This window comes from Labrus mixtus, chromosome 12, assembly GCF_963584025.1.
Source record: "Labrus mixtus chromosome 12, fLabMix1.1, whole genome shotgun sequence".
Classification (NCBI taxonomy): Eukaryota; Metazoa; Chordata; class Actinopteri; order Labriformes; family Labridae; genus Labrus; species Labrus mixtus.
The window spans coordinates 15,223,059-15,238,810 of NC_083623.1; the positions used below are offsets into that span (position 1 = coordinate 15,223,059).

The 15,752-nt window shown below is 40.9% G+C and overlaps 2 protein-coding genes across 4 annotated transcripts in view; one reads left to right on the forward strand and one right to left on the reverse strand.

Moving 5' to 3' along the window:
• LOC132985078 (alpha-N-acetylgalactosaminidase-like) overlaps positions 1 to 15,752 on the forward strand; it is a 423,896-nt gene that overhangs the window by 387,029 nt on the left and 21,115 nt on the right. The window lies entirely within an intron of this gene.
• Positions 399 to 15,234, reverse strand: wdr26b (WD repeat domain 26b). The gene is made up of 14 exons (XM_061052220.1): positions 14,498 to 15,234; positions 12,287 to 12,386; positions 11,360 to 11,416; positions 9,517 to 9,653; positions 8,408 to 8,505; positions 8,160 to 8,316; positions 7,335 to 7,473; positions 6,329 to 6,469; positions 5,851 to 5,970; positions 4,567 to 4,712; positions 4,305 to 4,383; positions 4,055 to 4,184; positions 2,786 to 2,980; positions 399 to 2,638 (listed from the first exon to the last, which is right to left on the reverse strand). Exons 1-14 carry the CDS (start codon positions 14,797 to 14,799, stop codon positions 2,613 to 2,615), a joined length of 1,827 nt encoding a protein of 608 aa, XP_060908203.1. The 5' UTR covers positions 14,800 to 15,234; the 3' UTR covers positions 399 to 2,612.

Consider the following 15,752-nt stretch of genomic DNA (forward strand, 5'->3'; position numbering starts at 1 on the left):
GAGTCCATTCTGCAGTCAAGGATCAAGACATGTAACCTTCAGAAAACACTGGTGTGCCTCCAGTGATAGGCTCTGATATGGGTCAGAGGCAACTTACAAAGAGAAAGATCTGGTCAATTAAACAGACATGCGATAAAGTCGATTTTCACATGAAGGAAACTCCTTAAAGGCGAAGGGTGGATACTTCAGACCTGATTTGATTGTAGGCAACACACTTACTGAAAAAAAAAACCTCCAATCCCAATGCAACTGGCATGGGTGTTACTGTGCATATTCATTTCTAATTGTTGTGGTAGATAAAATGAAATGAAATATAAAGAAACAAAAAACGTTAAAAAAAAAAAGATTGGGAAAAAAGGGGTTATAAAGATTACAGAAAATAAAATGAGGACTCAAAATGTCTGGTTATATTTTAATATGATCATACAGGGATAGAGGTCAACCAAAAAATGATATAATGTGAACAAAAAATTTAAGTAACAAAAAAAGTTCAATAAAAACAGGCAGAAAAGCACTGATTTTAAACATGTTTTTACTGTATATCAGTCTGTAGCAAATAGTCATTACATACCCTGAAAAAAGGGAAGAAGAAAGCTTTGAATGGTGCACTGACCGCTGGATAACTTGGCTGGAGAGCAAAGGGTGGGGGGGGGGGGGGGGGGGGGGGGGAATGCTGAATTCTCTGTAATACGAGGCTGCTGTGCCTTGCCTTCTGTGCTGTGAGGTTAAGGTTGTTGTTTTTTTGACAGGGTCATTAGTCACTGCTTTTGGGAGCATAAAAGCAAGATGAGGGCTCAATTCCTTTAGTAATCTCAGATTACTTTATGGATTATGCGATTGCAGTTGGTGCAAAAGAGCAGTGGGGGGAGGGGGGGGGGGGGGGGCATACATACTGAAAGTTTGTGTGCAACTGTATAAACAGGAAGGCAGTTTGTGTGTGTGTGTGTTTGTGTGTTTTTAGGATTGCATCAACACTCCCTAATGCTGAAATAGGTTCTGGTTATTGGTGCCTCTTCTCCATAACTATTCATCTTATAATTTACAATCATTAACTTCTCATATGAAGTGACCCTTTGCCAATGACACATTTTACAGCTTTTTGAAACAATCGCTCTTTATACACTTCCTTTCTCTTTCCAATAACAGTGTAAGTGGTGTTTTAAATGCCACATGGTGAAGGAGAAATAAATTCTAATGTAAAAATTAAAGCCCCAGATTAAAGAAAAAGTTTTTCTTTTACAAAATGGCTCTCAAGTATTCTTTGTTTCACAGATAGAGGTACCTATGGGGCTTTGGATAACTTAGAGTTGGTTTAAAATCCTCTTTACAATTTTTACTATATGGGATTAGGAGCATAGAGGAGGGGGGGGTCTTTTGCTGGTGTGAATAGAGCACACATACAAAAACACGCTGCAATTAAACCTGCACCCACAAATGTCAACTCTCACAATAATGCGTGCATGCATAATCACTCACTCGCTCTCTCTTTCTGTGACACACACACACAAACACACACACACACACACACACACACAAACAGACACACACACAAACAGACACAGGAGGAACAGCCATCACCAGTGTGCAATCCCAGTAGCACTTTTCAAATCTGAAAGCATGTCTTTTTGAGAAAGGTCATAATATTTGTGTCCTGACAGAGGAAAGCTCACCGTTGATATGTGACCCATGAATACCTCTGTCTGTGTCCTCTTTAGGCAGATGAATGGAGTTGTGCAGTAGCTAGCTCGACAGGAGGGGGGGGTTGGGAAGGTACAGAGACTGTCCTTGTTAGAAGTTAAATTAAGGAATAAAAAAAGTTCCTAATGTCGAGAAACAGAAAGTGGAATCTTCAAGCTAAAGCTTTCCACGGGCACTACTCAAGCTAAGATTCACCTCTTAAATGAGAATTACGCTATGACTATCATAAAAAAATTGAACATTTAGCATAGCCTTTTCAGTTTGTGTGTCCTTTCTCAGCTGGTCGGTCAGTGTTTCAATTATGGGTTTCTTCGGCTGTATGTCCGACAGATCAAATTTGAAAATATAGCAAGAGAGTGGGGGGAAAAAGGGAAAACATACAAACAGAAGAGTTGCTATTTCCTCCCGGTGCCCCATCCTCCCCCAACAATAACCCACCCATGTTCATGGAGACATTATACAGGTGATGTGACAGACAAACTGGCAGACAGGTGTAGTCCAATTGGAGGCCGGCTGCTCTGCTGTTTCTTTCTTGAATGCATCATGGGGAGGCTTCCAGGTCAAGGTGGAGGTGGTTTTCCTGTGTCGGATGGAGGGAAACAGCCATTGAAGCTTACCATAGGATGGCGCTCATATGTGCTGGGCATTGACTGGTTTTCCTCTGGGCCAGAATCAGGTTTTCTTGACAAGAACCTGAATATTCAGAGTCCTTGTTTAACTCCACCGTTCTGCCTTAGCCAGCCGGGAGACAAAATATTCTCACTTTTGTTTTCTATTGTCTTGGTGGCTTTTGTTTGTTTTTCTTCACTTGCTTTAGGTCGGTGTTGGATCTAATTTGCCCGTGTAGGTTTGACTTATTGATGGATTCTTGGATTGTTGATATAGAGAGATGTCATCAGGCCCATAAGTGACCATCAACTGTCCATGTTACTGCAGTTCTCTAAGGGAAAGAATTCATAGAGACATGTTACACTATGTAAAAGGATATGTGATACAAAACTGATGTTCATTTTTGGGCTTAAACATTCAGTTTAGCGAATATAAATTCTTAGCAAACAATGCTGCTATAAACGGATTTGGCTTTCACCGTTGAGTCCGTCCGCTTCTTGTGAGTCGAGGAAGGGTGCTGGACCCCAGACACGCACTGTGCCATCATCTGAGGCGGAGGCCATGAGTCCTGGGATGGTGGGGTTCCAGCTCACACAGTTGACGGTACGTGTGTGGCCTGTCAGCTCAGCAATGGGAAGTTCACCGCGTCTGTGCCAGATGTACACTTTGTGGTCTGTAGAGAGGAGAGCACAAGGGAAGCAAGATAAAAGGTATTTAGCAACACACACTGGGAAATATGATAAGACATGCAGGATAACTACAGAATACAGATTCAAATGTGAAAAGAAAAAACGCCTATTGATAATAGTATATACTACAGATTCCCTTATAGAAATTTACTTGGGAGATTCAATTTTCCGTATTTTTTAAAGGTCTGATACATCATCCGGTTTATATTTCTTTCAATAACTATGATTGACGGCAAAAACCAACAACTTTTCTTAGATGGAAATTCAAAGAGACAGTGGGGGACAGCTACATGGGTATGGACAGCACAAGTGTAAATCATTTTCTTCTAAAGAAGTACTTTAGGGCAAGAGGACCAAGTCCAAGGAAAAGGTCTTTGGTAACCTCTGATTGGTCAATGCCTTTTGGCCTCTGCTGATGGACACCTCATGGCCACTGTTGACATATGAGCTTGTGTCGTGGCTGTCGTGTGAGTGTCTTTGTTGTGTGTGCATGGCATGCAATGTGCGGCTTGTGTGTTAATGTGAGATAGGCACAGACTCGGAAATATTTGAGAGGACTGGCCGGTCATCGATAGGGGCGGCTGTGGCTCAGTTGGTAGAGTGATTGTATCTCAACTGGAAGGTTGGGGTTTCGATCCCTAGCTTCTGCAGCAACATGTCTGATGTGTCCTTGGGCGAGACACTTAACCCAGAATTCCTACCGCTTCGTTGGTTGCATTATGCATGTGTATGAAAGGTATCAGTTACTTCTGATGGACTCATAGAAACCTCTGCCATCAGTGTGTGAATGGGTGTGAATGGGTAGGTGTGACATGCGGCGTAAAAGTGCTTTGAGTAGTCAAGGGTCTACAAAAGCGCTGTATAAGCTTAAATACAATTACCATTTACCATCGATCACAGCCAAACAGGCTGAAAACAGCCCAAAACCGATTACCAGCCGGTGCACCTCTGGTATGTACTAATTCAACATTCATGACCTCTACAGAACGAGATGAGCCTATGTTATGTACAGTTAATCTGGCTGGTATTTTTTGTGCTTTTGTCCTTTTTGACTCTACCTTCGCTGCCACTGGCAATGAAGTCTTCGTTGTGTCCCCCAAAGCAGGAGTGGATGGTGTAGAAGCCCTGGGTCACACCTTGGTACTTCCTCACCAGCACCCGGTCTTGAAGGTCCCACAGGTGCACTCCCTACGCCAGGAATCAAGAGAGCAGTTTTTCAGTGCTGAAATGTCCTGCATAGTGTTTCTAAATTGCAACGGTCCTTTAGGAACCAATAAACTGAAGGCAATAATCCACCAAATATCTTACCTGAGTTGCTACATTTAACAAAGCTAATCTTCCATTCTTTGAAACAGTAAAAGACATGATAGGGTGATCCTCCTGAACTCTGTGGAGGACATGTAGACAACAAACAAGCAGTCAGGAAACATGTCAAATCATGCCAATATACAAAGATATAACTGATATGGACTCCCTGGTTTTTGGGATATGTAAACGTAAAAATCAACATTACTTTAAGTATGGACTGAAACAAAAGTACCTTGTAGAGAGTATAATGACTAACACCTACATGTTTCTGTCTGTAAGGTCCTCGAAGTTGTACCCCCGGATACGTTGGTGTGTGTCAGAGGCCAGCACTGCTCTGCCATCGCCCAGGCACCACAGGCACTGCACCCTCACACCTTCCCAGGAGTCCAACAAGTTGCCATCCAGGTCCTGAGAACACAGACAGGCCACTCTACAGCTCTTATTCTTGACTGAGGAATGATCACATATTACATGGTAGTCTTATTTAACATAGGAACCTATTAGATGCTTTGATTCTGCTCAAACACAAACACAGTGGAACAACCGGAAACCAATAAAAGGACTTTTTAAAGGTCAACGTTTATCAAAATGTTCTTCTCTCTATTAACGTGATAAATTTTAATTATTGTAATTTGAAACACCTTTACATTTCTAACATTTAAACATTAACATTAGTAATCAACCACACAGAAACCTGCCCAACCACAAAACACTAATAGAGACTTGTTTATAGGTTCATTGGGTTCATGGCTGGAAAATCAATACACTGACATATCCCATAATTTTGAAAATGACTCTTTGATGTCTACCCGTTATTACCTCCCTGCAAGCCTCCTGCATCCTATAAAACACACCAGACATTCAGCATTGATGAAAAGCCAGAAATGCTATATAGAGGTGATACATAAACCCAGAAAGGAAATAGACAATACCAATTGGAGGCATGTACCTTTACAAACATATTTAGTTAAACGCACAGTACGTAAATTCCATCGCCAGGGGGCTCTCAATCAAAACAATAACAAAAGATGACGTCGAGGCTGGCTGGGAATCATTGGATTGATTCTCTCTCCTACTCCACCCCCACCCCAGATGAAAACGAACTCCAAGTTGACCATAGTCAAGACAAACGGGCGAAACAGACCTGAGGAAGAGAATATGTTTACCGGCGAGCTAATTACCAAGTATAATTAACATGACGTTTTTATCACAGCAGCACATACAGCAACAGTACGGCAACTTTCAGTAGCAGTTCCCGCTTCCTTATGTAGCGGTCTTTGGCGTAACATCCGGTGTTTCCATGGCAACGCTAAACTTCTTGTGTCTGTCATGCCTGCTGCCCCGACAAGACACGGTCCATAATAACTATGAAATTAAGAATTTCTCTGGCTTTGATAACTGTTGGAAATATTTGAGGTAATGTAAGTACTCAATAACAAAATTGTATAACAAAAGGTTTAGTCCATTTTAAATTAATTTAGACATTTTAGTGTAAATTCTGCATAGTGTTCCTTTAAAAAAAAAATAAAACCAGCCATCCACTCACACATTGATAAAACTGTCCTCTTTGTCCTCCAGTGACAAAGCGTTTGCCATCGGGGTTCCAGGCCACACTGGTCAGACTGTCCTCATGGGACTGGGACATTTTGGTCCGCAGCTCCCCCGTCTGGACATCAAAGGGATTGGCGAAGACATTACAAAAACAGAGCAGGAGAAAAAGATGGGGGGAAGGGAGACAGCAAAAAGAAACATTAAGTAAGATAGGGGGAGGGGTGGATGAAAGGAAGAGAGGGAGGGGATGGTGAGAAAAGGAGAGGTCATTGAGTACACAGCCTACACATTATCTATGGGATGTTTTCAGCTCCTCTTGTTTACTTAATGTGAATGAAACGTCTCAATCCTGTAACATAACCGATCTAAGCTTCTGTACATATTTTCAACTGAAAAAATATTTTCAAAGCTTATCACAAGTAAACGACTATCTTTATATAAAAACAGTGACGTCTGAACAAGTATGATGTCACCTGAACATTCCAGAGCCACAGCTCAGAGCAGTCGTCAGGTCCACAGGCGATCAGGTAAGTGTCATCAGGACTCCAGGCTAAGTAAGAGACACCATATGCATGACCCTCCAGGGTTCTCAGCAACTTTAACTGGTGGCTCTCCTACATAATGAGAAGACAACAATGATAATGATAAAAATGTGTTTCAATATACAGAGGGTTGTGCCTTCGCCTGCAGAGAAACTAGGGTTGTCAACAGTCGAAAAATCAGATGCCCACTGACTGGCAAAAAACTACATGACATTACCTGGAGACTAAAATAAATATTCTCATTCAATGTCTGAGAGGCACCTTATTTAAGTCTAAAATTATCAGACTAAAAAGTCACAGCCAATATACAAAAAACTGAAAGACAAGCCAATTCTGTGCTACGGATGGATTCTACCCCTTTGAAAAATAAAATAAAACATATGGTAAACAAGAGCTGATTCCCCTTACAGAAAGAAGGACCAATCAAAGTTAAATGTAAATAGTGCAATGAGGAACACAATATTATTCTTTGTAAAAAAAAAAGAAAAGAATGGCAGATTTCTAACAAAGGCTGAAGAGTGGTTACTTATGCATTACCCTTGATAATTGATTTGATCCCAAGCCTATTCACACATGTACATAACTCCTAAAAAATGTCCTGAAATTTTCAGTGAGATGCATGTGTGAACATAACAGCAAATTTATAAACTCATGATTATCCGAGCAGAAGGGGGTGATGACGTTATTTGCTTCAACCTTTGTAAACCTAATGTATGTATGGAGCATTCATTCTGATCTAGGTATAGATACATTATATTATTATTATATCCCTTTAGTATGTTTCTGTCAGCCCAATATCACAATTGCCAAGACAATCCTGCACGCATCTGTCAAAGCCCAGAGAGACGATGACATTCCTGAAGAGTTATTTTGGCTGTTTACTAAAAATCAAAAGAAAGAGATAGCAGGTATCTTTAGGCATATTTTACACACTCACCGGGTCCACTTGCCAAACTATGACTGTAGTGTCTTTGGAGCCAGTTGCTAGTTTGGTGCCGTCGTTTGAGAATTTGCAGAACCACACCTCGTTACAGTGCTCTGTCAGAATCTGTTGCGTGTAACAGGGGAACTGTTTCCTGAAATATGGAAAAGGGCCCAAGGTTAAACTTCATTGTGTAGGTCAATAACAGTAGATCTTTATTCGTTATATTGTCTTTATCAAAAAAAACCTTGAAAATAGTCAAATAAATCACACGATTAGGGCCTGTGTTCACAGACGGTGCTTTTTGCGCTGGTATTGGTTGAAAAATGTTTCTCACTTTGGAACAACTCATTAGTGTCCCCTCTCCCTCTCAAACCAATCAAAATCAAGAAAGGTAAGGGCTTCTGATATCAGCTCTCTATACAACAATGGTGTAGGGGAAGCTAATCTGAATTGTCTTTCAAGGATACAATTTCTGGGTCATATGACACTTCACTTAGTTTTCTTGGGGATATCTCATTGAATAAAAGCAAATACTAAGAACGCAGAGCTATTCAAACCGACCTAACAGTCACCACTGAGGGAAGCAGAAGTTAACTTTAGTAACCTAGCAACAATGAGAAGCGCTCTAAAGCTGAGGTCGTGGGTGCCGCCAGCCGTCTGTGGTCACAGGCCCTTAAGGAATATTAGGGAGAAAGTTAGCATTAATAAAGATTACATACCCTTTATAATTATTTTTTTCTAGCAACAGTACATAAATATGCAATGCTTGAGTATGATTATTAAACAGTAGTGAAGCCTTGAGGGGTTTAAGCAGCATGCTAGCCGTGCAGCACCAACCTGCTGCAGACGTGATCGAGGAGGAGAGAGACAGAGTCCAAATTACTGTCTAGCTTGGTGTTGTGATAGAGGCAGCGGTCCCTCTGAAGCTCCACTGCTTGCCGCAGCAGAGTCTGCAGCCGCCGAGGGGGCAGCATCACAGAAGGGGGCAGATAGGCTACAAGAAGAGATAAAGGAAAACAAAGTTAGTCCACAAACAGGTTGGGAAGTATGTGTGCTGACTCTAAGGTGCCAGTGTTTTTACTCACTCTGTAATTTGTCCAGCAGTCGGCAGCGTGAGGCGGTACCTTTACCCTCCCACTCTGCCTTTGCCCTCAGGTCCTCAGCGTGGCTACACATTAAGTACCTGCAGGAAGACGAAGACAGCAAGATTGTCACAACAAAAATAAACGTAGAACACTCCAAAACAGAAAGCACAATATAGTCACAAACTAGTCATTAGTATGCAGGGGAACATTACAGATTGGAAAAGATAACGTTTAATTAAATTTGATTGTGGAAATAAATTTTTGTGTATAACCTAAAATGAGCGAACACAGTGCATTCAGTGCATGTTCTGTCTAAGAAACAAGCTGACAGATATGTGGTGACAGGGTCAAGGACACATCCAGATACAGCTGACTGATTGATCAAAGATGAGAACTGTTAGATCAATAAATAATTCTGTCAATGGAGTGACAGGCTGGTAAGACAAACAGGAAAGTCGGCAGTGTTGAGTGATCAATGCACACTGATTGATTAGATAATAGAATAGGGTAAAGCGCTTGCCGTGCTTTCATCAGACGGTTGAGGAGACAATCCTAAAGCTACCGACATCTTACATTGTATATCAGAAGCATTATAAGTTAATTATAAGAATTATAGGCATACAGTGTTTCAGAACAAAATTCCTAAAAAAACAAAAACAAATGAATGATCAATGAGAAAGGTTGATCAAAGCTATTGGTTGTTAGCATGCTGTGAAAGCAATTTACACGGGAACTGAAAGTCAATCGGAGCTAAAACCTACTGATTGTTTTCTTAAGGATCCTTTGCTGCTGTTAATTGTCAAGTTTGATTATTTCAGATATGTTCAAATCTCTCCTTAGTAGATAGTAGCTTTGTGACAACAATGAAGATTAAAAAAACTGCCTAAATATCGTGTTTATAGAGGATCTATTGGTACATATTCAATTCCAATAACCAATCTGCAATCCATTTCTAACTTCTGGTTCTGGAGTTGGCTCACCCTCAGTTGTGGCAGCTGTATCATTAATGATTACAGTTATCTAAGAGCTACATTGGTACATGAAGCTGCTTTTTGTATACGAGTAATGACTGCTATGAGACGGATGCAATATTAAAATGGTAACTGTACCCGCTGAGTACGTGGATGCGGTCTGTGTTGTACTTGAGTGGCGTCAGCTCTCCTCGGAGCACCTGCAGAGCCTCCAGGACTTTGCCATCCTCGAGGTACTCCAGGTACTTCTGCTGCAGCAGCAGGAACTTCATACGCTGAGTAGAAGAGAGACATGGGGTTTACCAAAACTGGAAGACGTATAGAAGGAAGACAAAAGAATGATGAATAACCAAGCAAAAAACATATTAATAATAATAATCAATGTTGAGAAAAAGTCCCTGCATCAGATTCATCTACATACTTATAAATTAATGAATTTGTTTTATGTTGTTCTGTTCAAGCAGTACAATGTAGAGGCATCCCTCCTAATAAATAATAGTAAATAAATCTGCTCAAGATATATGGCCAATCAACATTAATAGCTTCCTTCAAACAGAACACCACTGATTATCAGTCACCTCTGGCTGTGTTAGCATTTGAGGTATTAAGAGTCTCTTACTTATCTCAGGTATGCAGTATGAGCAGCAGCCCTGACAACAGTTACCAACACAGTAATAAGTAATACATATACATTCAAGAAACATCCACCCACAAGAGTCTGCTTATAAGTAATTCAAGAACACACAGACATCACCTAACTTCCCACCAAGGCTTGTGACATAAACAAACTGCTTACTAGAGCTGCAGTTAAAAGTCATGTTGACAACGACAACACTAACCCGCTACAGCTCGGCACCTTACATGGCTGTACATATTCCTACAATCAACAGCTACAGCCGTTATCTCAAAGAACCAACTGGTAACAGCGCTTAAACAGACTTCTGACACAGAGCAGCAGGGACCCAGGCGAGACGCGCACGGCCATTTTTGAGGCTCATCTTCTCTGCTAATTAGCATTCTGGCCCATTTTCAAAACTTTACTGTGGAATTTGTTATATAATTTAAGTGATCAAAGTTTAACCTTTGGGTAGTTATTTTACAAAAAATTATCTTTTATTATTATCTTTTGTAAAATGAAGTAATGCAGACAGACATTTATCAGCCTTTATCAAATCAAACTTGGTGATTGACTTTTTCAAAGGTTTATCCTCCAATCATCTTTCACTACAAGTGTTTTATATGTAGTTGCAAGTAGCTCCTTAGATTCAGTGGGAAATTCATCGTTGTGCCTTTAAAGTGTAGACTGATACCACACTCAAAAAATGATGGCGATTTTGGCACTAAAATCTGAGTTACTAAGTAAATTTAACTTTTCATGAAGCACATTATTAAGACCCCGTTACAACGACTTTGTTGTATGGAAATGTGACCCAGTTATGGTAATACTACTCCAGTTCATCTAAATTAAAAAACCAAAACATTTTCAAGGGACATGGAAGTTTGAGCTTTTTAAATATTTAAACTCTCCCTCTCTTGTTTTATCAAAGTAATGACTCAATAGGATATTTACATTTTAAAATACAGAGCACTGTAACTTAACTACTTCAAACGTCATTATTTAAGTCATTTATAAACCAACTTAAACACCATTTTAATATTTTACAACAAGCCAATACAAGCAAACATCAGCGTATCCATCTGATCTTTGCTTGCAAGCAATGTTATCAATATCAAGAAATGAAAAAATCATAACTTATCTATGTTTTATTTACAAGAATCACTCAAACTAAGGTTAACAAAAGCCACATTGAACTTCATGCACTCACACCTTGAATTGTGGTGTCCATTACTGCTGCACATCCAAAACATTTTCTTTCAGTGCACCACAACGAGAACATGCATTTAACTGTACCATTCCAGAACCTTCAGACTGAGCTGAAAATCATTCAACCCAGTTCAGGTTTGGGCAAGGGGAGCTTACCACAATAGCATTGGGAGAATGCATCAGTGCTCTCAGCTCATTGAGATCATTCTCAGCCTAGACAAAAACAAAAGGGAGGGTGATGGAGGGGAGAGACAGAGAGAAAGAAATGGTTAGCTCAGCAGTTTGTATGCATGAACACGAGGAAAAAAACAACTAATAACATGAGCAGTATTAGAAATCTTATCATCAATTTCTTGTTTGTTTAAGATTAGTAAAATGAGGCTTGAATTACAAAGCTGATGCGTTGCCATCATAAAAAAAAGCAAAATAATAGCTTACTAACATTTCTCTTAAAACATCAATTAGTCAATATTTGTAAAGCGCCAACTCATACAAGGGTTAAGTCAAGACACTTTACAAAAAGCAGGTAAGAGACCTTAGTCATTTTACAAAAGAAAAATGAGATGGGGGAGATGGGATAAGATGCAGGAAGGATTTCTCCTTTGTATTCCTCGCGTTCCTGTTGTTCTGAAATGTTATTCTTCCATCCTGCAATGATAATCTAGGCCCATAATTCCAGAAGATTCACAAGGCCATTAATAATACGCTGTGTTTGTTTTTAGAAGCTTTAGGTCTAAAATGTCAGAACAAGACTTGTTGTGCACTGAAACCAGGTTTATGCAGAGAGTGCTGATTTAAAGACAATTATATACATTTAACAAACCTTTCAATGCTATAATTTACGGATTAGAGTTGAGTTTTCAATAAAGTTGTGTAAAAAAAGAAATGGGAGCCTGTGCAACTGTGTCCCAAATGCAGACCACTTTGTTAGTAAATCCAATGAGTCTACCAAAGTTATGTGTCTGATGGTTTCTCGACCACACAACCTATTCATTTTACAGATGAATATGGGCAACAAAAGGCACAGATTTACTGTCCATCAAAGTGTGTTTGATTATGTAATCATGTTAACCTAAGACCTACCTTGTCCCATTCGCCCTCCATGACATGGTTGCGGAACTTGGTAGCTGAGGAGTGTTCCAGTCTGCAGCCTGATTCCTGCATTAGCAGGTCCACTGTCTGACTACATACACACAGACACAGAGATAAAGAGGCAGACAGTGTTACCGGCTGACTTACAAACATGGATCTGAGAGAACCCAATGAAGGAAAAGATATGTTGCAGTATTTAAAACAATTATACCAGTCAAAAAAGCAAGCAAAAAATGCAGTATTTCAGAGCTCAGTCTTTTATAAAGGAAATTAGAAGTAATCAGTTTGACGACAAAAGTTAGCACATGTAGGGAAGATTATTGATGTGTGCTTGCTGATTTTATGACCTGTGGATTATTCCATGTGAACAAGGACAGAAAATAGGTGAATGGGAGATCTGCAACAATAGTTTTAACATGCGGACAGTAATAAAGGTCTACAACAAAAGTTTTACAATGTGGACACTGGACAATAATAAAGTTGTTGGCCAACAGGATTAAGACCATTTCTACGAAAAAAATGTCCAAAGGGGGGCAATTCCAGAGCAGCAGTTATGTCAGCAGAGTGCTGCTAGAGGACGGTAGGAGGTTCACTATCATGAACTGAGCTTTCATCATGTCAGCCTGTGAGCCACGACCATCTGTTCAATCACCATCTCTCTCTGCTAAACACATTAACTCCCACAAACAGGTCTACTGAAAAGTGTGTGTGTGTGTGTGTGATAATGAAAGTGGGTTGTGGATGGGGGTAGCTGACACCTTCGGCATGATGACATCATTCTCAGGTATCAATGGAGTGGCGCAGCAGCTCTGTGTTTGGCCTCTCATCCTGCTACACTGATTCTTCTTGCATTTCCCCAGCTGAGATATAGGGGCTCTCTTTCATACCAGCCAATGCCATGTATCCCCCTGACCCACCCTCTTTGTAAACATAGCGGTGTGGGGCTGTCTTTTATTAAAGCCTTGTAATGGCAGCTACACTCTCAGTTGGATACCAGAGATCTGCGGATGTATAGCTGCCCAACATTGGCTACCAAAGCAGCAGCTCTGAAGAAGAACGCCAGACAAGAGATTTCTTGAAAAACCCCACTACGCTATAATTAGATTCACGGCACTTCTATCTAAACCAGCTGGTAGAAAGCGCATTCTGTATCCGCAATAAACCAGATTCTCCTCAATTCACGACCAACTGTCAGCCACTGTATTGACTGCTGTCTTATAAATAAATACATGCCCTAACACATGCACGTCACCTTTGTGACTGACTGCTGACACAGTGGCAGTGGGATAAAGGCAAATCCATAACCCACAGGGGGGGAAAGTCACCATGTTAAGAAAGCTGTTTAATATTGTGATTGACCTGACAAATAAAAAGCTTGCTATAGAAAAGATAAGTTCAAAGGGTTCACTCTGAATACTGAAACAACCAGGACAGTCTTCATAACCAGGCTTGTTATTGCAGTCAGGCCGAGCTATTAATGTTACTCTAACACAAATTCGAAAAAAAGAGAAGAAAAAAACATGTTTTCTCCAAAGGCAGCCAAGCTAGAAAAAAATAAAGGAAAGCCACAAACCAACACTGACAACCCGCACATTAACATTTCCTCCGCACTTTTTTTTAAGAACACTATAATGCACTGGGCAAAAAAAAAAAAAGAATCTACTTGTGTACTCAATTTGGAAACTAAATAAAGGCTCTCAATTCCCATGACATTGATTTTTAAACCACAACAAGCCAACAGATCCTCCACTGCTCTGAATAAACTAATGTTAGATGATGTAATGCTTTTTATACAGTGCGAAATCCTTCACGATTATTTACGTGATCGTGCAGCTAATGACAAATAAAATGATTCTTCAGCTGATGGTGGCACTGTTAAAGAGCAAAATGTAAGACCGTGTATTTTTAATGTTTGTTGAAATGGTTAATGTCAGGACACTTAGCGCAGGCTAACGCTGCTAGCTGTGAAGCTAACTGTTATTGTGCAAGATGGACCCCTTCTTCTTCCAGCAGCCGAGCTCAGAGGCTAACTCCCCCATCCCCCATGTTTGTGTCTGTCAAGCGCACTATCACCGCTTTTACCAGCTGCTACTTATCTGCCCCACTAGAACCGCCACATATATATCTCCTACTTCATGTTCAACTCAAACTTTGCATTAATTTGTTGGGGTTTTTTTTTTGCTTGACTTTGAATAAACTTACTTCAGCCCTAGTCCGTGGAGATGTTGTCCTATTAATCGTATGACATCTTCCTCCGCCTGCGAGAGTCGTTTCTTCTTCTTCAAAGAACCGACCTCCGAGCCCGAAGCTGTGGAGGCAGTCCCCGAACCGGGCCCTGCTGTCGTAGACCCGTTACTGGTACCGATGTTAGTTCCGTTGTCTGTGCTGGAAAGAAGCCCGTTCGAGTGGGCTCCACCGGCCGAGGATGACTCCCCGTTTTGTGCGCTGTTCAGGCAGGAGAGCTCCGTAGATTCTTGTCCCTGTCCTGCCCCGTTTGCCTGCATGCTGCTGCTGAGGTTGTTGACTACACTTCGGTTAAAGTGGATGGTAGAGGTGGCTTGAGAGAGTGGAGAGGCGGTGGCAAGTCCTAGGACAACTCCAGAAAGGCCTGTTACAACTGCTGAAGCCCCGGGCTCTCCTGCTCCCTCCGCCGCCGAGGCTCGGTGCTTCTTCCGCGGGGGCGGCGACGCTCCGCCGGTGTCCGAGTCGGAGGAGGAGGAAGCGGAGGCCAGAGTTTCCTCACCGAGAGCGGCCGTGGTTAGAAGCCGGCGGAGCTCCGGGTGGGAAATTAAGGTTAATCTTCCAGATTCGAGGCCTCGTTGTCGGGCTTAGAGCGGACTGTCACTGTGAACTCGCTGTCAGTCAGCCCGTTTTTGTTGTTGTTTCTCTCAAAACAGCTGCAGCTCTAATGGAGTCCTGACGCCCTGACGTAACCGGAAATTCCTACACTACCAAGCTTCCGGGTAGAATTATAATCCGTGGGTGGCGCATTAGAACCTAGTTAGCATAATAATTACCTGCTAACAATAACACATTAAAATTCATTTGAATGTCCCCCAGGCTCTTATCTTTAATATAATTGCAGTTTCAAATGACTGGTAGTCTATTGTTAGAAACTCAAATTGGATTTCCACAGGTGTCCAGCTTTTTAAACTTCGACTAATCCATTCATAATTCAGTCGGCCAAAATCACAAAGCGCACAGTTTTAACCTAAAGAATAAACAAAAGTATGTAAAATGTGCATCTTGGAAGGGCTCAGGAAATTTGACAAGAACGTTGGATTACCGATGAAAGTGGTTAAAATATTTTGCTAAAAATGTAATCGTCGTGTAAAATTCAATTCAATGTAGATTGATTGGATCAAAGATTATTAATTTGATTTTACTCTTGTAGAAAGAAGCAAAAACAATCACTACAATGTACTCTGATTGCTACTTCAACGTATCCTTAATGTAA

Excerpts from the sequence above, each read along its gene's own strand:
- wdr26b (XM_061052220.1), bottom strand. The coding sequence starts at position 14,799 with ATGCAGGCAAACGGGGCAGGACAGGGACAAGAATCTACGGAGCTCTCC. Across the intron at positions 2,981-4,054 it reads CATTGCCAGTGGCAGCGAAG|ACCACAAAGTGTACATCTGG; the intron begins GTAGAGTCAAAA and ends TCCTCTCTACAG. Across the intron at positions 2,639-2,785 it reads AGAAGCGGACGGACTCAACG|AGAACTGCAGTAACATGGAC; the intron begins GTGAAAGCCAAA and ends TCTTTCCCTTAG.